This window comes from Furipterus horrens, unplaced genomic scaffold (assembly GCF_987537825.1).
Source record: "Furipterus horrens unplaced genomic scaffold, mFurHor1.1.pri manual_scaffold_3, whole genome shotgun sequence".
Taxonomy (NCBI): Eukaryota; Metazoa; Chordata; class Mammalia; order Chiroptera; family Furipteridae; genus Furipterus; species Furipterus horrens.
The window spans coordinates 14868009-14893753 of record NW_028327173.1 but is presented as its reverse complement, the minus strand read 5'-3'; the positions used below and the strand labels follow the sequence as shown (position 1 = coordinate 14893753).

General features: G+C 39.9%; 2 protein-coding genes across 7 annotated transcripts; one reads left to right on the top strand and one right to left on the bottom strand.

Moving 5' to 3' along the window:
- The first annotated feature begins 1253 nt into the window (after window positions 1-1253).
- Window positions 1254-13772, top strand: SRSF10 (serine and arginine rich splicing factor 10). 4 transcript variants are annotated; one of them, XM_090268786.1, is made up of 6 exons: window positions 1254-1447; window positions 2856-2962; window positions 6669-6770; window positions 7849-8011; window positions 8237-8287; window positions 8422-10509. In XM_090268786.1, exons 1-6 carry the CDS (start codon window positions 1383-1385, stop codon window positions 8717-8719), a joined length of 786 nt encoding a protein of 261 aa, XP_090124912.1. In that variant the 5' UTR covers window positions 1254-1382; the 3' UTR covers window positions 8720-10509. The 4 variants fall into 4 exon arrangements, with proteins under 4 accessions (XP_090124912.1, XP_090124911.1, XP_090124914.1 ...); XM_090268785.1 differs by having other exon boundaries at window positions 8234-8287; XM_090268788.1 differs by lacking the exon at window positions 8422-10509 and adding an exon at window positions 11691-13772 and having other exon boundaries at window positions 1255-1447.
- A 1114-nt stretch (window positions 13773-14886) lies between these two features.
- PNRC2 (proline rich nuclear receptor coactivator 2) lies at window positions 14887-19331 on the bottom strand. 3 transcript variants are annotated; one of them, XM_090268792.1, is made up of 3 exons: window positions 19262-19331; window positions 17328-17533; window positions 14887-17066 (listed from the first exon to the last, which is right to left on the bottom strand). In XM_090268792.1, exon 3 carries the CDS (start codon window positions 17046-17048, stop codon window positions 16629-16631), a length of 420 nt encoding a protein of 139 aa, XP_090124918.1. In that variant the 5' UTR covers window positions 17049-17066; window positions 17328-17533; window positions 19262-19331; the 3' UTR covers window positions 14887-16628. The 3 variants fall into 3 exon arrangements, with proteins under 3 accessions (XP_090124918.1, XP_090124915.1, XP_090124917.1); XM_090268789.1 differs by lacking the exon at window positions 19262-19331 and adding an exon at window positions 18459-18645; XM_090268791.1 differs by lacking the exon at window positions 19262-19331 and adding an exon at window positions 18459-18645 and having other exon boundaries at window positions 17328-17529.
- Between the last annotated feature and the right edge of the window lie 6414 nt (window positions 19332-25745).

Sequence of the window (25745 nt, the reverse complement as noted above, 5' to 3'; positions counted from 1 at the left end):
TGGTTTGATTCCCAGTCAGGACACATGACTAGGTTGCACGTCAGGTCCCCAGTTGGGGGCGTGAGTGAGAGGCAATCACACAATGATGTTTCTCTCCCTTTCTTTCTCCTTTCCCCTCTCTCTAAAAATAAAATAAACAAACAAATATATAAATTAAAAAAAAAAAAAAAGACCTGTGAGCGAGATTACTATTATTCTTTCCATTTTATAGATGAGGGAACTGGTGGTTATGGATTGGTCAGAAAGATGCAAATAAGGGAATAGTGCACAGCTCTGAACGGACAAGACAGGTGTCAGCCCATTGGTCAGAAAGAGTCCAGGCATTCCTTTTTAAGGGTCTGCTCAGAGAGCAGGAATCCAGTGCAGGAAGCTTGGCTGCAATCTCTGCCTTTTACCTGTTAGACAATGTGTGAGAACCTGTTAGCAATGTCTGCTAGACTCTGAATTTGAACCCAATTAAACTACTAGGAGTCCTTCTTGGTGTTAACATTATGCAAACTTCTGTTAAAAAAAAAATCTTTTTGAAACACAAACCTACGATATTACTGTCTCATATTACAAATCTGCAATTATTTTAGTTGTTTACTTGTTCATTTTCTGTGGAAACATAAGCTCCGTGTTTTTCATCACTGATTTTCCAGCATCTAGCACAATGTCTGAGACATAATAGGTAATCAATAACTTTTAATAAATTGTGTTCAAACTTCTCGGAAAACATAAATGCAGAAAAACAGTAACTGGGTCCTGGCTGGGTAGCTCAGCTGGTGCCTGCAGAAAGCACTGAAGAGACAGGCCCATCTCTCTGCAAGGACACACGCACTCCTCTTCCACACTCAGTAGAAGCTGTAACTTTTTCTCTTGCTGGTCAGCGATCTAATAAAAGCCAGGGCATAACTTGGACCACACAGGAAATCGTATGGCGGTCTCTCCGAATTATAATGTTTAAAACTCTGTCCATTTAATAACTCTACAGTTTGACGTAGGGGTTAAAACATCCGCTTCCTAACTTGGCGAGGAGGGGGGGACGCGGTGCAAGGCAGAAAAGGGCGGGAAAATGAGGGATTAAAGAAAGAAAGAGCGGGCTCCTAGGTAGAGAGGAGGCAGTACGAGAAGCCAATGAATGAGACCCAGGCTGCAGCACGTACCACAGCCGTCCGCATGCGCAGGCGCACGCCGAAGGATCTCGCGGGAAAGAATAGCTGCCAGTCCCCGCGCTGCATCCAGGTAGGGGGCGGGGAGGTGGAGGCGGGAGTAAAGTCTCGCGAGAAGAGGCGGTTGCCGTAGCGGAGCCCTCTGGCAGTGTGTGTCCGAGGAGACGCCGCTGGAGCCGCGGACGGTTTGCTGAGCCCGTTAGTGTGCCTGTCGAGACTCGCGCAGTCGTCATGTCCCGCTATCTGCGCCCCCCCAACACGTCTCTATTCGTAAGGAACGTGGCCGACGATACCAGGTATGCACAGGGAAGGTATTCGGGGTCTACGCAGGGAGGCCGCAGGCGCTCAGGGACGACCCTTGAGGCGGCGGCATGCAGGCATGGTGGAGTGAAGGGGCGAAGATGGCGGGTCCCGCGCTGGCTTTTGGGCCTGAAGAAGGCCGCGCCGCCGGCTCAACCGCCGCGTGGGAGCGAGGGCGGCGCCCCTGGTCCTCCTCGGCCGCCGCCGATTGCGCGGGCCGCGTGGCGGGTTTTTTTCCCCCTCCCCCTTCGCAGTTCGGTGCTGCTTTCTTCTGGCTTCCCCTCCGCGCGTCCACCCCCAGCCGCGGCAAACATCCGCTCCCCCTTGATTTGAAGTTCACATTCTTTGGGGTGCACGCCCCCTCGGCCCAGGGATATTTTTCCTTTTTTTTTTAATTAAAAAAAATGAACGAAATAACGGGATGGGGGAGGAGAGTGTGGCGAAGCGTTTGCTACCTTTTTGTTGTGGTGGCGGTGTTATATTTGTGTTTTTTAAAACGGACATGTTTGGAGAAAGGGAATATTGAGATTTGGGAGCATCAAATTTTTTCAGTTAAGCGGTATGAACTAGTTCTTCCCATTTCCCGGAAATACTGGCCACGCTTTGAGAAGGGGAGCTTAAGAAGCCTCTGCCTTAAGAGTAATCCAGATTAATCCAGAACCTGCCTTTGTTCTCACAGTTCCCTTAATTGCTTGGAATTGCTGTAGAATTTTTTGAAAGCGATCTTATCACAACATGAGACTGTATTTCACAAATAATCACTGCTTCCCCAATCAAGTATTTTTGATAGCTTTGTGTAATTTACATTTTTCTGACCTGATTTTAAGTAGGAAAGCAAGAATTAGTGATTATTCTAGCGTCTAGAATATTTTTCCCTTTATGTCATTTGATATTTTAAAGGAGTTATACGTATTCGTGACATTACCTACCAAGTATTTAACCTGTTAAAATTGGGGGTTAAAATAAATAGTTGGCATTTTTTCAGAGTTCTAGAGTTGACTTGAAACTGTATAAGAAAAATAATACATATAACCAAATACGATTTATACCTTTTGTGAAAAATGAGGGATGTGGTTTTTAAAAAAAGTGATCAAGTACCCTAAAATGTCTCTTTTCCTATTGTTGATATAAAACAGTAATTATTTTATTATAAACTCCATTTTTATCTTCCAAAATCTTGAGTCTTAGCCTTCCTTATTGAAAGAAATATATTTTTTGTATGTTCTTAAAATTGACTCTTAATATTCGGATTTAGAAAGCTTGTGTGTTTCGGGTCACCCAGGGACACAGCACAGTCAGTCGCTTTTGTTAATTGAGATAATACAAAAAGATACATATTTTCTTTTAAAGAAACTTTTTAAGGGAGTGAACGTAAAAATTTGAGATTTTTTAATGATGTTTTAGGTCTGAAGATTTACGACGCGAATTTGGTCGTTACGGTCCTATAGTTGATGTGTATGTTCCACTTGATTTCTACACTCGCCGGCCAAGAGGATTTGCTTATGTTCAATATCCTTTCTTCAGATGGCTGATTAGTGAGGGGTGTTGAAGTTTGAAATTCAAGTTTATGTAAGAGGTAACATCTAAAAAGTAGTTTATTTTTGTCCTTTAATAAATGTCTTATGTCTTAATTTTTAAAAATTCTAACTCACACATTGCTCTTTCTTAAAGTTAATCCAAAAATAGTAAGATATTTAAATTCCCATTTATGCTGCTGAAACTCAAATCAATGATTATAATATGTGATTTAAATTTGAATACACTAGTTTCTACCACCTTTGATGTAAATCAGATTGAAAGTTAATATGTTCTTGTGCTTAGCAATTAAAGTTTGGTATTCTTGTTTGTTAATTTGAATCACGTGATCAAAACAAATTGTATAACAATGAGGTAAACTCTTCAATATTGTCCCCTAATTTGCTGTCCTCTGTTGTTACCTCAGAGAATGTAAAGCTGTACAGTTATGGCGACCCCAGAAAGAAAGCATGAAAGAACCTTTAGAGTAGAGTTCAACACTTAAGGCAAGTAGACAAGCCAAAGACCTCTTAAGGATCAGGCTTGAAGAGAAGGGAGAGTTTGGGAAAAGAAAAGATAAAGAAAAGCTGGAAGAAGGACAAGCCTAATGGGAGACAAAGCCTCGCTTTATCTACAAAAGGGGGAAAAGGTTGTTTTTCAAAGTTAAAGATAAAGCCATCTGTCATATTTGGCCAAGCATCTCATGACAAGTCCTTCTGACAAGCACTTAAAGAGTTAAAGGTCAAGATGAAGTTGAATGATGGCCAAGATTAAAGGAGTCATACCTGATGTATCCTACAGAATAACTATTTTCCTTTTTATTTTTTATTTTTATTTTATTTTTTTATGTTTTGTAAGCAGTTAATTTTCAAAATTATTCTGGTTTGGTCTAGTGACAAAACCTGTAACTTGATTTATATGGGCCTTTGATGTGATTGTGGTCTTGAATAAATGCACTTTCTTAGCTCCTCAAGTTAAAGTGTACTAGGATGTAATGTTAAGCTTAAATTCAGCATGTTTCTGTTTTGGACCAGGTGGTCAGATGCGGTAGGGTAGCAGACAGTGCTCTTCAGAGTAGCATGAGGTTCTGTAGTCAAGCTGACTCCACAGAGCCATGCTTAAAGGAGAGACAGATGCATGCACTGGGGACTACTTAAAAACAGCTCTGGTTGTCTGGTAGGGTCACATCTGCTAGCGATACAGAGTCTAAAGTGGCTTCTGCAGTGCACACACATAGTCCTCATTTCTGGACCTCAGGGCTATGAATCCTGGTCTTTCACTGCTTTAGCACCTATGATCAGTTGGTCCTGAATGGATTGGAGAAGGCCTTTTCCCTAGTATGGTGCCTGTTGGAAATCGTCCCCGGGCGAGAGTTTCAGGTGACATTACTTCCTTCACTGAGATCATCTCCCTGTGACTACAAAGGTTTGGGCCGTGGACCTCAGGCTAGGGAAGTTCAGTGGATCTCTTGAAACTTAGCAGAGTCCTGGTGAGACTTAAATGCTGAAAGCTGCTACTCCCACAGGGCCGGTGACCGAGGACAGTTGTGGGAATTTGTTGCAGAGGTGTGTTACAAGAGGATAAGAGCTGTATCTGGCTTGGGTTTTGTTTTTGCTTTAAGGAGCAATGTTTTCTGGCTTACAGTGTCGACCTGGTTTACCTGGTGTGGGGGTGACCTGTGAACCAGGATCAGCAGTACTTCGACAGGAGTGTGATACTTGAGCCAGAAAAGAGTTGTCATCTAAAGGAATTGAAAGGAAAATTACGTATTTTTTATACACATACAGTATTTTTGTGGACTTAAAAGTTTTTTTAAACAGACCATGAGTACAAATTTCTTCATGCGTGGCATCAGAATGATATTTGGCTGCTCCTGCTGTGGCCATTTGCCTTCTCTTAACAGGTAACGTAGAACCTTGCCCTTGTTCCTCCAACCCAGCATTCTTGTGAGGGTAGTCAAAAAGGATGATTTGCTCTCCTTAGTTTTTACACCTCTTGATCTGAATCCTCTAAAAGGTTGTTCCATGCTGGCTTTTGAAGTAACAAATAAATTAGTATATCCATTAAGTGAACTTAATTCTTTTAATTATTTTAGAGCCAACTGGATTAACCTTGAGGTCTGTTATGGTATTAAACTCCCAGTCAGCCTTTGTCTTTTCATATTGAAAGGCCTGTGGTTTAGGACTTGGGAAAACCTCTCCCTACAGTAACCTACACATACTAGTCTCAGGAAAAGAGAGCTGGGAACCTGCTGTGGTCTTTAATTTCTTTCAGAACAAAAAAATAGGAAATCTAATGAGACCGACCTTTTTATTTTTAGTCTCTGGACTAAAAGAATATTAGTATCAGTCTTGAAAGGAATGGGGAATATGTCACTTTGGATGGGTTTTTTTGTTTTTTTTAAGACTTTATTTTTAGAAAGAGGGGAAGGAAGGGAGTGGGGTAAGAGAAAGAGAAACATTGATGTGTGAGAGAGCATGGATACACTGTCTCTCGTTTGCACCCCTACCAGGGACGAACCCCACAACCCAGGCCTGGACCCTGACAGTATCAAACAGGCAACCTTAAGCTTTGGGGGACAGCGCCCACCTAACTGAGCCACACTAGTCAGGGCTAGGTATGGTTTTTAATCAACTCTTAAGATTTCTTTGAAATTTAAGAAATAGAAAAATTGGCAAGTTTCAATAGTGACAGTCCACACCTAAACCTAACCTAGCTCTCTTTCCAAAGCTTTTACATCAAGCACTGCTCTGAGTCTGTGCTTGGCCTTCCATTAGAATGGTGGTTTTAGGAAAGGAGCTGAATTTGGACAATAACTTTGTAAAGCCAAGAGTTCACATGGTGGTATTGCTGACATTGAGTGGAGAGAACAAGGCAACCTAGCCTTAGATCAAACAAGGGACCAAGAGTTCCTGTTTTATGCTCATGGATATTGAAATTCACAGGTTAAAGGCAGTTCCAAATTCATTTCTTCACTGGATACAGTGTTTACCATCATTTTCGTTAGGGCTTTCCAGCCCAGGAATCTTTAGAAATGGTCTGTTCCTTCTTGAGAGCGTGCTTTTGTAGTCTCTGCATGGCTGTAATGTACTTTTGACAGCGATGTCTTGAGTATTGCTTGATTCTGTCTTGATATCCACAAATGGCTATTACCAGTCTTCCCTGTGCAATATAAAGAAGACAATACATTAAATAATAGTGTTAGATATGTCTGAGAAAAATAGCAAAATTTGAGATTAATGCTTTCATCTCTTGTAAGGTTTATACTGCTTGCTCACACAAGAACTATTATTGGCATTTTTTTTCATTTGAAATAAAATTAGAATAAACAGCTTTGGTTTTATTTTAAGAAATTTTAACAAAACAGAAGTGACGCTTGTTTTCCTTTTTGCCTTATTTTGTAAAGTTAATTCTTAAAACTCAGGAAATTTTTTTAATAGGATTACTTGGTAGGGCAGCTGTAACATCTTATTTTAATAACTTTACAATATGCATTCACATGTGTTTTCAAATGTATGCCTTGGGAATTCAAAAGTGTGAAGTGTTTATAGCTGAATCAGCCAGCTAGTAAATGTGGTCTGGGAGATTTTTCTAGAATAATATCAAGAGATTAATAATATTGTGACTTAAGATTTACCAATTGAACTTTCATTCATTACCCAAGTTTGCAAAACTTCCCAAGCCCCTTAACATTTAGCACATTTGAAGATGTTCGTGACGCTGAAGATGCTTTACATAATTTGGACAGAAAATGGATTTGTGGTCGCCAAATTGAAATACAGTTTGCACAGGGAGATCGGAAGAGTAAGTACCCTTATGCCTAATGTGTGTGTAATACATCATTTGGGAATATAAAGTACCTCAAATGTTTTGTTTCATTCATTGTAGTTTTAGATGTATTACAAAATTTGGGGCTAGACATAAGGTAATGTGGAGAGCATGTTTAATATACTGGGGGTGGAATTGAAAGGGATAAAATTAGTAAAGTTTAGGTCCATTGAACCATTTTTCTTCCTTATAAAGATCTTCAGGGTATAATTGGGTAATTATATGGGTGCATGGCTGTGAATTAGTCTGGGAAAGGCTATATAGATTAAACCTAGAATAGATCTTATTAGTAGTTTTTTCTTAGTATGCAGGCATATACCAGATGTTAACTGCTAATGAGGCAGGAGTACAAGCTTTGAAGTCAAGTAGACCTGGGTTTGAATTTGACTCAACCATTATGTTATCTTGGGCAAGATATAAAAGATAGTGATTAAAATAGCTGCTGAAGAGAGGAGGAGCACTTGGGTAAACAAGCTGTTGGTAATCTCTAGGTCTTAGGCATTACTTAATACATACACACATAAAGTACCTGCTTCTTAGAATTTAATGGAATAACGTAAGAATTGAGGTCTATCTGGGGCTGTGGGTATATCCAGATCATTTTGTTTTTCTTTGTTGTGATCTCTGAAAATTAGATAAATGTATTATTGCATTTTGACACATGTTGCTCATTGGTTATCAATAAGTATTTTGTCATTGTTAATTGTATTCTTAGTGAATGGAAATCATGGTGGGATGATTCCAAAATAGCATCTGATTCAAAGGTCATTCATATTTTTTTAATTTGGAAGTTAAAAAAAATACTTGAGTGTTATCTTTTCTTAATGTCAAAGTTGTGGCATATTTTTGCACAACAAGCCAGATGGTGAAAGATCTTTGGGGCGGGGAGATTTGAGAGTATCATTTTTAACATAAAACAGTCTTCTGATAGACTTTGAAAATAAACATACAGTTTTCAAGATTAATACAGTTAACTTTGACACAGATTAGGGATATAATTTGAAGGCTTACATTATTAATGTTTCTAAATATTTCTGTTCTATGTATTTCATAGCTCCAAATCAGATGAAAGCCAAGGAAGGGAGGAATGTGTACAGTTCTTCACGCTATGATGATTATGACAGATACAGACGTTCTAGAAGCCGAAGTTGTGAAAGAAGAAGATCAAGAAGTCGGTCCTTTGATTACAACTATAGAAGATCTTATAGCCCTAGAAAGTAAGTGATGTGGCACAGTAATCTGCCCAGAAAGATTGTTTTTTAGCTTTTTTTTTACCCTTTTTGTATATTTCTAGTTGTATATATTGTATGCTTCAGTGAGACTAAAAATATTTTAGTGTTTTATTTTAAAAGTTTTATGGTTCACTTTTTAAATTAGAAACTTTAAAAGACTGTAAATAGACGTTTGTCATTGTTTGCTTTTTCTGATGTACTTTTTAGCAGTAGACCGACTGGAAGACCACGGCGTAGCAGAAGCCATTCCGACAATGATAGGTAAATAACTTTGCTTTGAAAGAGACTTTGTACATTTTTCAATTTCAGAGTGAACTTTTGCTCTAAAAATAATAAATTTGATTAACGTAGAATCTAATTTTTACTCTAATTGTATCTCTCCTCTGTTTTGAAAGATTCAAACACCGAAATCGATCTTTTTCAAGATCTAAATCCAATTCAAGATCACGGTCCAAGTCCCAGCCCAAGAAAGAAATGAAGGCTAAATCACGTTCTAGGTCTGCATCTCACACCAAAACTAGAGGCACCTCTAAAACAGATTCCAAAACACATTATAAGTCTGGCTCAAGATATGAAAAGGAATCAAGGAAAAAAGAACCACCTAGATCCAAATCTCAGTCAAGATCACAGTCTAGGTCTAGGTCAAAATCTAGATCACGGTCTTGGACTAGTCCTAAGTCCAGTGGCCACTGATAGTATAAACCATGATATTTTTAGGCATGTATCATTCATTTACTCATAGTTTGGTTTACTTAAATTATCAGGAGTACAATGTTGCAATGATGCTTACAAGACACTTGTCAGTTTTCCCTGTACCAGGCAATGGTTATAATTAAAATGATATGCTGTTGAGAAGCCACTCTTAAGAATCCAGTTTGTTTAATGTTATGGGCAGCTACCAATTTGTGGTGTCTCTGTATATTTTTGTAAAGATTATCATTTTTTATGCTTGAAGTATTGGTGAAAAGATGTTGGTTGACCATAATTTGCAACATTGTCTTATTAAAAATAAACTTCATATCCATATTTGGTAGACCTGTTAACCTAGAAATGTAGCTTTGCTAATAAGATAGAAAGATACAAAAGTGAAGTTGTAGCCACAGTACACTTGAGTGATCAGATACATTTAGGTTCAGGGTGGACCTTTTTGTCTTGTCAAGATGTCTAGGCCCATGATAATAGTTAATTTATGACACAGTGTGGAATAGTTCTTTTGTTAACCCCACTGTCACAGGGAATGATGCCAACTGGATTGAGGAGCATTTCCAGGGAGACTGAGTTTTAGACTGAAACATGGAGCCTTCACTACTTTTTTTTTCTGGTTTCTATGATTATTTGGAACACAAAAACATCAGAAAAACTCACCTTAAAATTTGAGCAGGTCATAGATGGCAGAAATAATTTTGAGGTGAAAAAAATGCTCTTATGTAGTTACTCTAAACTTTTAGGAACATTATTAACCATGTTAGCTTAGTTTTCTTGGCTGCTGTTGTAAGCAAGTAAATTGTTTCAGAGTAAGTTCACGTGTGTGCATAGTGTAAAACTGAATTTTGATGCTTACAGCACTTGGTGTATGTGCTTTTGTATCAAAATTTGCCTACCTCTTAATGAAGGAGGCTTATTCTTCACACCTCAGTTTATTGAATGTGAGGCAAGTTGAAAAACAACACTCCCATTCTAGGTGATTCTGTGGTGCCATGAGATTTAAAATAATTTCTGAAGAATTGACTTTACATATGTCACATCTTTTGAGTTTTTGATTATCAATGTAGTACCTTACTAAAAATGAGAAAATAATTCCCTTAACCAAAATAATCTCTAGCATTTCTCAGATATCATTTGGGGGGCAATAAAAGTTACTTGATATGTCCAGTCTCATTTCATAATAAAAGCCAGCATCTTCAAAATTTTAGATTGCTTGCTTGCCAGGTTATCAGTAAGGAATATTGTGGGGAAAACAGCTCCTTTTAGAGGATTGCTTTTTTGTTTTGTTTTGTTTTCTTTCAGTTTTGGTTTGAGTAGTCTAGGCCTTGCCTATAAAGAACAAAAGATGGTTTCTAAAGGCTGTTTGTGGAATGTGTTTAAAGGATTGATTCTAGAACCTTTGTATATTTGATAGTATTTCTAACTTTCATTTCTTTACTGTTTTGCAGTTAATGTTCATGTTCTGCTATGCAATCATTTATATGCACGTTTCTTTAATTTTTTAGATTTTCCTGGATGTATAGTTTAAACAACAAAAAGTCTATTTAAAACTGTAGCAGTAGTTTGCAGTTCTAGCAAAGAGGAAAGTTGTGGGGTTAAACTTTGTATTTTCTTTCTTATAGAAGCTTCTAAAAAGGTATTTTTATATGTTCTTTTTAACTAATATTGTGTACAACCTTTAAAACATCAATGTTTGGATCAAAATAAGACCCAGCTTATTTTCTGCTTGCTGTAAATTAAGCAAACATGCTATAATAAAAACAAAATGAAGGAAATAATGATTAACTGGAATTATTATAGTTTTTAATGAGATTCTAAAATAACAATAGAAACAAACCTTTGTAGATTTAGGAATAGTTTTAATTGGTGTTGCACTAGGCACAACTAACTCTTACTTTGCAAATGATAGCGCTTGCCAGTAAGGTACATCTTTTTCATGGTACTTAAAAATTCCCTGTGTAATGTGAAAGCCCCTTGAGTTAAATTACTTAGAGGTTATTGGTAGTGTTAAGTGTTAAAATGAAATTTGGGTCAGCTAATTATAAGTTTATATTTTCATTATTGGATAGGTCAGTAATTCTGCTCTTCCCCATCCTAAACAAGACATGTTGGGCTTAATATTTATGGCATGATTTAAATTCTTTTGCATTGAATGTGGTGAGCAGTTAATACATGATAACCATTTGGGGAGTAGTTTAGGTGTTTTGTGATTTGAATTCTAGTTACTATATAATGATAATAATTACAACTGATCGTTATTGAATATTTAGAATGTGCCAGACACCATTCTAAAAGGTTTATGTGTTAACTCATTTACTCTTCACAAAACCGTATGAGAAAGGTAACTTTAATTTTCCCCATATCACAGATAAGGAAATTTAGTCACAAAGAAAAGGCGGGTTCAGGATTTGAGCCCAGGCCTGGTCCTTTCGTAATTTAAGGCCTTCTTTTCTTTTCTTTTTTTAACTTGTGTCATTTATTTTTACACTTGACTATTATGTCTAAAGTGACATACCTAAGAGCTTCAAAAGGACTATAGTTGAACCCATGATAGTTAGGATCCTACTGCTCCCAATGAGGATCCTTATAGAGTGCTTTAATTTGAGGTTACATGCTTGAGTTCCACGGTTATTATCTACTGTGTGTCTGGCACTGTGCTCAGTATATTAGAACATCAAGTCTCAAGTGAGGGCTGACACTACCTCTCTTTACATGTTTTTTTTAACCAAGTAAGCAAGAAGAAAAATGACAGATAATGCTTCAGTGAGAAAGGAAAGGTGCTACATAGCGTACAAGCTGTTGAGTTACAACCCAGGGAAAAGGCCTGGGAACTATTGTGCTGTTCTCTTGAAAATTTGGCCCAGTAAGCTGATTACATCCAGTTCAACTAACAAAATCCTGTATACCACAGAGAAGAATAAAGAAAACCAAACTGACAAACATCCTTCTTTTATTTAAGACCAAACTGCAGCTGGAATACCCAGTACAGTTCTGCTTACTACACTTCAAGAAAGATCTGAGAAAGCGGAAAAAGAACCAAAGAAGGGCAGTTCAAGCGACCAAAGGGTGGGTGGAAGGTGCTGCAGTATGAATACTGTGTGAATACTTTGACTCTGGTCTGAAAAGATAAAAGAATGTTATTGAAACTACATGGAATAATTGAAGTCCCTTCAAGTATGAAAGTAAGCATTTTAGGACAAATAAAAGGAAATTCAGCTTTGTACTTGTGGAAACTAATCCCTAAATCTGAATAGGTTTATATTGATTCGTGGATAACAGATCCATAATAAATTACTGGAAACTAGGATGTCTGAATATCAAGGAAGACAGCCATAGTCTCTTAACAGTGCCTCTATTGGTCTGTCTCAAACTGAATTGGGTGAGAAAAGGTATGGTCCAGTATAAATTTTTTCTTGGTTATCTCTTAAAGTCAGTTACATTTTTGTTATTGGCAAATCTTGCCTTTGTTAATTCCAGTGCCAGTGATTTTTGCTTAATGGTTTGCTATGTTGGTATCTTGAGTTTATTTACCTGTATGCCATGTGCAGTTTACATCTTCCTTAAACACTCATTCCCAGGTAAATTCCAACTATGATACTTGACATCCAGCTAAGAGGTTCCATCTCTTCTCACCTCTTCCCTAGTCAGCATATTTAGCAAACATTTACGGAGCCTTTACTGTGAGCAAAAATTGTACTGGGTAATTGGGGGGGAAACAGATTAAAAATTCACTTATTCAATAAATGTCTACTGAGCACAATCTAGTAAATAACATTACAGTATGACCTCATTGTTTTGTTTGAGGTGTATTTGTGAGAATATTTTACACCATATCCAATGTAATTATAAAACCCAATATACTATCAAAGATAAGTAATTTTTGTGGTTACCTGCCATTTAAAAGTATCTGGTATATATTTGTTTGCATCCCATTAATTCAAATAATGAAAAATGATGTTTAATCTGTAATAAACTGATTATTGTGCAGTGACTGTATATACTAGAATTATATTAAATTGTTAACTGCCTCCTCAAACACATTAGGAAACAATCCCCCAAAAGTATTTCATTTTGCATTAGCTATGAGAACACTGGGTGCTATAATTAGATTAATTTGAGGCAGACAGAGAGCTGTTATCCCAACTGGTTTAGTATGTTATGTAATTGAGAAAATGTTGCCCAAGTTATACTTTTTAGTGATTGACATGTACATTTTATAGGGGACATGTTCTGTGTGAATAAATAACTTTTATAGTATCACAAAATGTTTTGGATTCCTTAGTTCCTTATTAGGATATGAAGCTTATTTGCCTATATATATTGATTTCATCATTCATTTTTCCCATTTCTGCCACATATTTAAACTTCACATACTCATCTAAGAATATGGAAGTGTTTAACCCTTTAATTTGTAAAGAGTTTGAAAATACAGCAGAATACACGTAATTAAGGGAGGTATAAAATGAAAGTTATTTTTACCCGTGTTTTATTTTCAAACTTGGAAGAATACACAGTAAATAAGTGGCAGATACTAGAGTCCATGATTTTTCCTTAGGTTCATCTTTCACTGCTGTGCACTATTTTTTTAAAATACTTTATAACAAAATTAATAAAATGGAATCTAAAGTTCACTTTGAGGGGAGATTTAATAGGTTTATAAGAAGGCTTAATTGCAAAAATATTTTGTAATTTTTCTGGATGAAAAACGATTAAATTTAACCCTAGATCTCACAGTTGACTTTACACTTTCCAAACTGGTTTTCCAAATTTCAATATTCTATTACATTTTGATCATATTGCTGTTTACAGAACCCTGAGGTATTTTGAAATTTGGAAGCTGTGACTTTGAAACAACAGTGGTAGCTGAGGAATAATCTTAATGGTGTGCTACCAGGTCTATCAGAGCTTTTAAGAGCCCCAGGAGTAAACTTTTCATTGATACATGAAGTACCATATATAAAAGCAGCCTATTTGTCTTCATTCAGCTATTGACATCTACAGGACAGCTAGTTGCTTTGGGAAGATTATTTTGGGTTTTTGTCCCCAGCCCCCTCCTCCAACATTGTTAATGTGTCATTGTTAGTGTTTGTTTTTGTATTCCTAACAGTTGTTTGAGCCTTATATTAAAGATGGGATTTTTTTGTTGTTTGGAATAAAAGCAAGGCATGTAATTCATTTCATTGATAAATGACAGAGTAGTTTGTTGAGTAAAAAGGCCTTTGTGTCTAGTTTTTTGTAGATCACATCTCTGAATGCTGGAGAGATAAATAAAAAAAAAATGCTCTAGGAGCCAAAAATCTTGGGGTTTTTCTTTAAGGTTTAGCTCTGCCTTACAAATTTGTGACTGGATAGGTGGGCTTTCATTTGTGTAAGGTTTTAAAAAACACTGTTCCTCTTGTTTTATAAAGTAATTGCCTATGAGAAAGCAATACTAGAAAACCTACCCATAACCCTTCTTTTCACCTTGTACTTGCTTTTCAGAAGAAAACTTAACCAGAACTTAAATGTAAGATAGGTTATGGACTCAGATTCCATGATACTATACACTGCCATCAAAAAGGACAAATTTATTTAAATTTTAATACTGAGGGTTCACACTATAGCTGCCTTCAGCCCTGCAGGATGGGTTCCTGGAAGTACCATGATTTGGGAAATATGTCACCTGGAGGCTAATTACAACTTGATTACCTTTCTAAGGTATGAAATGTTCATTGACTTATTTAGGTTATCTTTAGCTGTTAAAATTTTTAAAGGAAAAAGCTTTTCTACTCCAACCCTCAATCCTATGAACTTCTACCATTTCAATCCACCATAGACCATAAAACTAACAAAGACACCTGGGCTGAGAATTGTTCAATGTAGAGAAATTTTTATACAGCCCAGGGAAAACCTTGGCAGTCATTGGATTTTTTCACAGAAATAGCACTGGGGATATAATAGGGAGAAAAAAACTTGATTTCCTCCAAACCAGCTATTTCCTAGTTTGAGTAAGAAAATAATAGCCTGGCCCTGCTAGTGTAGAACTTAAAAGGATTATCAACAAATATAAAGGTTGTTAATTTCAGGAATTCCATTGTGCTGATTTTTTCTATAAACCTAAATAATCTTAGAACATAGAAAGGGAGGGGGAATAATTAAGCTCTGCTTTACTGAACTTGATAACAAATGAATTCAGCTTTATTCTGCAGCTTTTGCTGTTAGGTCATTGGGAGGGATCACATTTAGTTGCTTTCTTGCATAGCTGTTGAACTAAACCAAATATCTGCAAATTGGTTGCTTCTTAAAACTATATCTTCAAGTAATTCAGTTAGGTTAATTATGTGCATTCTAGTAAGTATTAAGCAGTCAGCAATTTTTTATAAAATAAAAAACAAGCCACCGGGGAGAAAAAGTTTTATTTTCATTTCATGCTTCAAATTCATATATGAACATTAAGTACTATATGAACTTGACTTGTAATTATTTGACTTGGGTAATATTATTTCACCTTAATTTATTTGGAGAAATATAACCATTCTGCCAAATTAGAAGAAAACAGTGTACATAGAATCAAATTTTTAATTGGTCCCTACATTTTCAATTTACTATTCAGTTAACGTTATACTTAGCATTTATAAAGGTGGGTAAAACAAGGTATTATGCAAGCAATCGCATCTTTTGAATAAGCGGTCCCCTGGTTGCACTGACTTGTGACAAAAACCACTGGTATCATTCAACTGTATTTGTATCATAGTTGAACAAACTGTTCAAAGCCAGTGTGAATTTTTAGAGTTGGATGGACCCTTTTAAGTTCATCTTTGGGCTTAAGGAATAAAAATTAAAAGTCCCATACTGCATTTCACATCTCTTTAAAAATAGGAAGTGTTTTTAGCAGCTTTAAAACCTTTTGTTATATAAAACTTATTACACTAGTATTTATTTTGAAATATAGCTTAAAACCAGATCGATTCTAACAGACATACACTGGCACTTTATCATGAGGGCAAACTCTGGACCTTTAAAATTAGGCCATAGGTGTAAAAAGAGTCCATGGTCTTACATTCAACGAATTCATACTAAAATACTCTATTTTTGTAGGATAAATGCCAAAACTTTACATATGCTACAAGTTTATTACATATATTTACATGGCTCTTTCCTAGTACTCAGAACTTTCACATTATTAAGTCCCTACTTTAAGCAAGTTTTACAAGCATGATTTGAGGCCAGATCACTGTTAGAATAGCTTGTGCAGTGCTTTAATACAAAAAAGGAAAAAAAAATGCATTTTGAAAGCTACTCTGACCACCCAATACTGTTTCTTAAAAAAAAAAAAAAATGCTTTTGGCACATTTTTTGCAGTCACCTGTCCACTGCATGTAAGAGACGGGGCCATTGGAAGACACTGTCTCATTCTGAATTGCTCCTAGTACCCCTTCCACATTCACCACCATTCAGTTTACTAAACTGCAACTATTTTTTAAGGAGAATTCACATTTTCTTTCAGCAGTGCATCAGACTGTTGGCATATTACTGAACTGTCAATACGCAATTAGTTCTCAATTCCTGTCTTAAACAGATGCTTATAATCCTATTCACTAAATTTCAACAAACCTGACTTCTGATAGTCTTAAATCTGTATTTTATCCCAACAAGCAACAGAAAATGTTGATTCCCTTACCATTTCCCAAATCTAAACTTGAGTGGTTACTCAATCAAGAACACTTGCTATCAAGTACAGTTATCAGTAATTGTTATTTTAAGTGGCACTGACACATCACAGTGCGCACAACACAAAACCAGATAAAGTCGTTATATTTTCTGTATTAGCAGTTTCACAGAGATTAATACCCTAGTGAATTTGGTGTAAAACAATTGACAACTACCCTTAAATAGTACTAAATTAAACCTTAGTACTTTATACCTGTACTTTAAGCAAGGTTTTAAGTTGAAATGTCATTATTTCCTTATCGGAAGGATTAAAGGAGACAGGAACCCAGTGGCTTGGTGGTTTAGGAAGAACACTTGGTGACGGCGGCTCACTAAATTTGGCTCCAGCATAGTTCTGATTAGTTTGAGACTTAAAAAGTAAGCTGGGACTTGATAAGCTAGAGTTCCAATTCTGATTGTTTGGAAAACTTTTGTTCTTCCCCCCGTTTTGCATGGCCTGCCATGCAGCGGCTGATGCGTTGTACGAATGTCCTCTTTCTTTTTTCTTATGAACAATCTTCATCTGGGAATTTTGATCCTTGGTCTTCTGTCTATTAAGTTGTTGCGGGTTCTTACTAACGTTTCTAGATTGAGGGGCTGGAATGTTATACCTCTCTCCACCACCCATCTTCAGCTTCTTTGTCACCTGTGAGGAGAAACAAAATATTAAAATTCAAAACGTGAACTCCAGAAATCTTAGGGAAGACTCAAAAATATGCTATTCAGCTACGTGAACTTCATTGTATGTTCACACTTCATTATATGCAGTTTTTAGTACCTCCCTAAGAAATATGAGCTTACCCACAAATATGAAAAGCCCTCTATTTAAAAATAAAAACAACCTATTCAGTTTGAGTCCACCATAAAATATTTGCCTTAAGTTTACAACGTGAGTTTTTTTTTATACCTTTCAGTCTGTTTTTCTGATTGCAGGATTTCCACTACCTGTCCTCTTCCTTGTTGCCAAGCCCAGGATAATAGATGTTGCTTTTTGACAGATCCTTTCCTTTGTCTCAATACAGAAGTTTTCATGGGCCAATCTGCTGAGTTCAGCCTGGGAGCTGAGGCCAACATCTGAGTCTCCGCAGCACACGAGTTTAAGAGAAGTCCTAGCTAGAAAAGTAAAGATTACTTAATTCAAATCAAAAACACAGGAAAAAAGTGACCATTTATATTTACTACAGAAATAGTTCATTAAAGAATAACTACTTCTTGAACTAAAAGGCAGAAAATCTTAAAGTGGCACTTTTTTTTTTTAAACTTTATAACTCATTTAAGAACAACTCTCGACTTTGAGATCCAGGAACTCTATCCTGGGAAGTTTTGGGATTGGAGGGGTGACTGCAAGTCCCCCCAACAAGTTGTCTGTGTACTTTTCCTGGGGACTTTTCAGATTCTCACACCGTTTTTGTGACCACAATGTTAATTAAGTCAAAACAGGCAAGCATTAGCCTTTACAGCCTAACAAGAAATTGGCTTAAATTCCTTTTCTAAAGGGAACACGTCTTTAAAGTTCCAAGAGAACTTATCAATCTTTCAACACATGTTTTAACAAAGCCGGTTTTCCCAACGTTTACATCGTGCAGTGTTTTCTTTCGTTAACACTCAACTCCTTCTCGTTTCAAAATAAGTTTTCACTCGCCAGAACAAGCTAAGGCAGTTCCCATCTTAAGCACATAATGCCTCCCTACGGCGAATATTTAACATTCAAGATCCAATTTTCACTTGCTATTCCAAGAAACCAAGTTATCAATAAACCCTCTTCTTTTCGAAAGGGTAATAGGGCCTTCCAGACTATTTTAACAGCCCTGGATAAACTACGAGTTTCCGGAACTTGTGTCGTTCAGAACGCGAGCCCAGGAAGTTCGCTTCTTCCCACGCGGCTTCCGAGCGGCTCCATCTGTCTCGAGCCCGGCCCGGGCCCCCGTTCCACCAGGCCGCCCGCGCCCCGCCGGAGTCCCGGATCTCGCCGCCCTCCCCCAACAATGGGGAGCACGGCCGCCAACATGGCCGTGCCCGCGGCGCCGCCGCCACTCACCGACTTCAAGCTCGGGACTGCGGCGGCGGCTCCTGCTCGGCAGCGAAGCCCCCTCCCCTTACAGGGAGAGACGAGGCACGTAACGAACAAAGCCCACAAGCGCCGACAAGCGAGATGCTGACCACCTCCGCGTCCCGACGACTTCCTCCTCCTGCCTCTACCGACAAAATGGAGGCAGCGGCGAGCGCAGGAGCGGGGCCGGGAGGCAGGGCGACCAATCAAAAAGGGGCGACGCGGGGCCCGGCCAATGAAACGCGGGCCACCGCCTGTTGCTGGGGCGGCTCAGGCAACGGAGGGAGGTGGTTGTGGCCAAGGGTTTGAAATCCTTCCCTACAGGAGCATGTCGGGAGCTACTGCTGCGGGCCCCGGCTGCTGCTGGACCCCTCGGAGGCGCCCGCCCAGCTGTTCCCTGCACCCTTGGCCGCGGTGGCCTCTGCCCTCGGACTTGGCTACTCCCGGGGGTCGCGACGCCCCGACCCAGGGATGCCGGTTCCCTGGCGCGCGTTAGGCCCCTGGAAAGGGACATCAACCCGGGGCGGCAGCTCCAACCCGGCTCCCGTGCTGCGGGCCCGCAGCCCTTAGGTCCGGGGCGGTTTTCCTCCCTGGGGGGAATGACTAAAGGGGCTCTTTAGCTCCCTATTTCAGGTGACTGAGCCGTGCAGTGTTTTACAGATGGAAGAGGCTCAACCAAGTTGCTTTCCGGGGCCTGGCCCCTGCTCCTTTGCTCCTGACACTCCCCTCATTCTGTTCCTCGGCTTGGAAACCTCTGCAGCTCCCAAAGCTTGCGGTTCCTCTTGTCTTACCCAGTCCAGCCTCGAAATTCTTCAGAAGTTGTCTCCTCTGTGGACGCGTTTCCGACACCGGCGCGGACCAAAGCAATCGCTTCCTCTTTGTGGCCCCCCTGGTCCCTGACTTAAATTAGAGCCCTTCCTGGTAGCGTAAGGTAACGACTTGTGATTGCATCTACCTACCCGCCCCACACCCTCCAGAGGCTATTTGTCGTGGAAAGTGCACAAGAAGAGCTTGTTGAAAAAAGGGGGCTCCCTTTTTCCCTTCCTGCCCAATGTGCAAGTAAAAAGGTATAGAGTTCAGTTCCCTGCCAGCGAGCGGCCGAAAAGAGGAAAGGGGCAACTTCTGTGCAGTGAGTGGATTAGCGATCCAAAATGAGTGTTTTAAAGGAGAACACCAATTTCTAGGAACACACGAACATTTTTGTTACTGGATTTATATATGCTTTTTATTACTTCCACATAATTAAGGTTTTAATCTTTTTTTGCTGCCACCATCCCCTACCACTATGTTCTTCTGGCCAAGGGCCTTAAGTTTCTTTAAGAGAACTGTAAGCAACTGCATTTTTAAAAAGGAGTTTGTTAATCAAATTAATTTGGTAAAAGTTATTTTTGAGCATGGGACTTTCTGGTGCTATTATCAAATATGATGCCACTATGCATGGTAAGTAACTGCTAGGTTACTGAATGGTAAATTAGAACCCGATGAACGTGGGGTGGGTAGGCAGGTGCAATCAAGAGTCATTACCTTGGGCTACGGGGAAGGGCTCTAATTTAAATTAGGTTAAAATTCAAAAGGCTGACTTAGATATACGGACAGAACATAGCCAGGTTATATTTAACGGGTCAAAACTAACTTTAGAAAAGACCCTTATCATATATTTTTTAATATAATGGTTTGTAAAGTGAACAGTCTGGTTTCAGTCTGAGCACTTTATTTTTCTAATTATTTTTTAAAATATTTTATTTATTTTTAGAGGGAGAAAGAGAGGGAGAGAAATATCAGTGTGTGGTTGTCTCTTGCTTGCCCCCAACTGGGTACCCAGCCGGCAACCCAGGCATGTTCTCTGACTGGAAATTGAACTGACGACCCTTTGGCTCCCCGGCCAGCACTCAATCCACTGAGCCACACCAGTCAGGGCTCTAATTATTTTTTCTTATCATTATCCAAATGTCTTTCAAATTCATCCCACTCCCACCCTCTTCTTTCTCTCTACCCTCCCATTGAGTCATTAAAAAAAAAAAACACACTTAAGTGGCCCCTGTTGTAGTATTTCAGAATCCAATCATCCTCCAAATCTTATCTGTATAAAAACACAGGTAACGTATAGGATACTTGTAAACACACACACAGTGTGTTGAATACAGCAGTCCCTCTCTATATTGCGGTTCACTTATCGTGGCTTCACTGTACCGCGGGATTTTTTAAAATATTATATTTAATTATTTACCGCGGATTTTTCCCTATATCACAGGATTTTGCGGTACTGTACAGTAAATACTAAAATAAATGTAAGGTTCCTACTTCGCGGATTTTCACCTATCGCGGGGGGTCTAGAACATAATACCCATGATAAGTGAGGGATCACTGTCCTTTGCCTTCCCACTCTTTGTGCTAAACTGTTTTCGCTTATGTCATTTCATTTACTTCTCACAAATTGTGGGGTAGGTGCTATTTTGATCTCCACTGTACAGATGGAGAATCTGAGGCTCCACTGCATTAGAGCTGAAAGCCATGATGCACTAGGACTCCAGAGCCCGGTCTCTGTGTTGCCTCCAGCATCTGAGCACTTATGTGTCCTCCCCAACTGCCTGACACTGCCTGGCTGTTGACTGGGCTGCCCAGGCTGCTTGGGCAGTATGAAGCCTCCATCCTGCTCTCTGGCTGAACCACGTCAGAGTCCTGCTGCCCTCAGGAGAGCACTGTTAACATTTTTACCGTGTTTCAGACTCTCAACAGCCTCTCAAAGTAGTTTCTGCCTTCTTGATCATTAATATTTACACCAAGTGCCCACAACAGCTCAGAGCTGGAGAGCAGGGCATGTGATACAGCCTCTGCCTGTGCCGTGCTGGTCTTTAAAGTCAACATATGCAATTAGTAGTTCTCAGTTCAAATAGGAAATGTTAACGCAAACAAACAGCTCTCAGAATGTAGACCAGACACCAATGCTGGGACCCAGATGCATAATAAGCTTCAGCCAAGTGTCTCAGTTGGTTGGGATGTCATCCCATAGACCAAAAGGTTGATTTCTGGTCTGGACACATACCTAGGTTTCGGGTTTGATCCCCAGAGCAGAGCACGTAGGGGAGGCAACCAATGGATGTTTCTCAAACCAATGTTTCTTTTCAAATAAATAAATACAAGGGTATTTAATACCAAACATTTAACAAAAATTTATTTGGTGCCTTCTTTGAGGCAGGCGCTCTGCCAAGCTTTGAGGATATAACAGTCAGTAAGACTCCACCCCAGCCCTAAAGGAACTCAGAAGCTGTTCCCTTTAAATCAGAGAGGAAAGTTGGTGTCCAGGAGATTCATTTCCTCAGTTTTCCCCCCAAGAGTCAAGGACATGCAATGCCAATTGTAAACACACAAATCAAACTGCTAACATCATTAAGGAGGGCAGGTTACAGACATTGTACCAGACTGTGGAATGAAGGGGACTCCCATACTTGCTGAAATCCTTTCCCAGGAGAATCTGTTTGAATTATGCACCAGTGGGAGCCAAAGCCAACGAAACCTGTTACTTAATAAACATTACCTACCTAACCTGCAGGGAGAAGTAGGACAAGAAAGTGTTTCTGCAAGTTCAGCTTTGGAGCACTGGCAGGTTGCAGGCTGATGTTTATTGTATGTTAGACCCACAAGTGTCAGGCAGGTGGGGTAATCACCCGGGTTTGCCAAACCTGTGGAACAAGTTGCTAGTGGAACTGACTCGCTTTCAGGCTGGGTTACTTACCTCCCAGTCTATCTGAAGCTGGTTTGCTTATTTTTATTCCTCGAGCTCATGTATGAATTCAGAGTACAACTTCGAATGCTTGCAGATGTCACGAGTGTAGGTTCGTGATGTAGTCTTCCTATAAGCCAGCCAGGCAACTGCTCAGCTAGCTGCCTGCTGAGCAGCCCGGCACCAAGGAATAGACAGGAGTCACACACAGTAACTATGCTGTTCATTCAGCTTTTATTGAATGCAGGTTCATTCAAAGTAGAACGTCAACATGCATTAATATCCTACTCACACTTTAACAATCGAAGAGAAATATAACACCACATACACACACACACCCCACACCCACCAGTGGAGGATAATGAACCCGAGTCCCAGAGTCGCAGTCTGCAGGTCCGGGACACAGCCCCGTGGGCAGAGGAGCTGTGCATCTTGCAAGGAAGGCTCTCCGGATCCAGGCGGACAGCAAGGCAGACGAAGCCCTCAGTCCAGCAGGGCAGAGCCTCCAGTGGCCGACGCCAGAAGAGATCAGCGTGACGTGGAGCAGCACTCTGGTGTGTGGAGCTCGGCTGTCTCGGCAGTGGCCTGGAGCCTGCCTCAGTTATACCTTGAAAGTGGTGTACTCCACCCTTCTGGGTCTTTTGGTAAGTGTCTTGGCACCCCAGATGCCAAGCGGGGAATTTCCCCAGGACCCTATCTATGGGTGATTCCGCTCTGCAGACATGGCTATTCTTATCACATGTGCAGATATCTTAGTTGTGTGTCCTTGCCAGATGTGCCTGCTCTGACTTAGGTAGTTTCCCTCTTGAACCAAAGTGTCATGGATGACTGACAGCCATTTTGGTTGACAAGAGTGACTCCACTTCGTTTTATATATAATACTTTGTTATCTTGATCGGACTGATGCCATTTTATTGGTCCTGCTCGTCACAGCAGATCTATCAGTTACTGACTAATTTCAATTAAGAAAAGCAAGTTCTTAGTACCTGACAAACAGTAGAGTGGAACATCTGCCTGGCATTTTGATGTGCCTCAGGGCTCTGATCTCATTACAAAACTGGCATCAAAACACACACCCCTCCGCACACCCTGAATTTGTTTCCTGGGGAAGCATCTGCTGCGTGTTCCCAGTTGCTCACACGCTCCTGAGCAATTGCACATCAGTTCTCAGCCATTATAGCCATTTCAGTCTGATTACTAAGCGAGGCACAGGAAGCCAATGCTAACCTGCCACACTTCCGGTTACTCTGACTCAGGGGCTCTCAACCTCCCCAACCTTTAAAGGATTCTGATACATGAACTCCCACTCCAGATCAGAATCTTTGAGGATGTGTGCTTGGGTGTTCCAATTGCAGCTGAAGAGTAACAGAATATGCTACTCCAAAATATGCTACTTTGGCATAAGGATAATATTGAGCTAAAAGCACTTGAGAAAAAGCAGGTGCAACAGAGCATTTGAATGCCCCTCCTCCTCTTTCCTTCCTGAAAACAGGAGAGAAAGATGTCTTCCCTCTAGGACAGCAGTTCTCAACCTGTGGGTCGTGACCCCTTTGGAGGTCGAACGACCCTTTCACAGGGTCGCCTAAGACCATCAGAAAACACATATATAATTACATATTGTTTTTGTGATTAATCACTATGCTTTAGTTATGGTTGGGGGTCACCACAACATGAGGAACTGTATTAAAGGGTAGCGGCATTAGGAAGGTTGAGAACCACTGCTCTAGGAGGAGGAAAGAAACATTCTTATCATCAAAGACTGTAGGTCAGGGGAGGCCCAGAAAATTCTGTACAAACAGACCTTGTTAACATAACTGTTCATATTTTAGCTACCTACCACAATTGTATCTTTTTGTTCAACCTAGTTTAAAAGCATTTTGGAGTTGCCGCTTCTTTGGGTGTTCATTTCGTTACGAAGGCTTCCATGTTAGTTAAAATTTATATTAAATGAATTTGAATGCTTTTCTCCTGTTAATCTGTTGGATGGCAATTTAATTCTCAGGCCCTCCTGAAGACCCTAAGTGTGTAGAGAAAGTTTTGCTTCCCCCACGGAGCTGATTGAGACTGCTCTAAGGTTTTCCAAGAGCAATCCCCTGATATGGAGATGAATGTGTGACGGGGCAGCCTCCTCTGTAATCCTCAAAGTGGCCATTCACACCAAACAAACAGTGGGAAAAAGTAAGAAACTAGCTCCTGAATACCCCGAGTTGTTTAGTTTTTTAGAGTGTCTATGATACAAGTAGACTCCCAGGCTCTACCATCGGGTTCCTCGCTAGTGTGTTGGTTGATATAGGATGTCCATTTCTTGGTCCCCTCCACAGTCTGAGCTCCCAGTCTTTTAAGCCAGAAGCTGTGTGAACAGAGATGGGCAGCAACCTTGAGAAGAACCAACAAAATGGACTCAGATTGGCAACTGGATTGATAATAAGAGGAAATCTGGGACATCCAATACCAAAGAGGGAAAAAATGGAATATGAGCCCTGCCTGGTGTGGCTCAATGGATTGAGTGTCGGCCTGTGAACTGAAGGTTGCCAGTTCGATTCCCAGTCAGGGCACATGCCTGGGTTGGGGGCCAGGTCCCCCATTAGAGGGCGTGTAAGAGGCAGCTGGTCGATGTTTCTCTCACACATTAATGTTTCTCTCCCTCTCTTTCTCCCTCCCTTCCCCTCTCTCTAAAAATAAATAAATAAAATCTTTTTTAAAAATGGACTATGAGAGCCATCCCCTTAAGTACGAGATCATAACAATACCTGTCTCCCAACTATTCTTACCCATGGCATGAAGAGCAGAGACATATAATCCTCAGTTCAGAAATCATGGAAGGCTCTAAAGAGAATCAAATAAGACATGAAACCACTCAAACTGCTACACCATGCCTGCTCAGTTTGGCAACCTCTGAATTCCTATACACATATTTGCCTTCCTGCTTTCTTGCTCTCTGCTCTGTGCAGCATTGTATTGTAGCACCTGCATTTTTTAACATATTCCAAATCCACACTATGAAAGCGCTGTCCACTCATTGTCACTCAGTCTCGGCATTAGCGCTACTGGAGAGGCGTCACTACCGTGCTCCAGGTGACGGAGCTGAGGCTCAGAGATCCTTGTTCAAGTCTGCAACAAAGACCTTCTACCTTAACCGTTTTTCACTGCAGTTTGTCTTCTCACATAAGTAATATGTATTAACTGTACAAAAGGCAGATAAACAAAAATAAACGAGAATGACTCAACATCTTACCTCCCAGAGATAGCCGCCATTAGGTTCTGAGAGTGCGTCCTTCCCGTCTTTCTTCCGGGCTGAGAAGCAGTAGGGAATAGTAAGAGCACACACCCTGAAGCCTGTTCAGAGTCAAATCTCAGCTCTGTGATTTACTAGCATGTGACTGGGCAGGCTTTTAAACCTGTCTGTGCTTTGGTTCCCTCAATCTGTAAAACTGGGGATAACACCAACACCTGACAGTTAGTGTAAGGGTTAAGGAAATCAACTCTGCGAAGTACTTAGAACAGTGCCTGGTATATAGAAAGCCCCTGATTACGGAACTTTTTTTTTTCCCCTT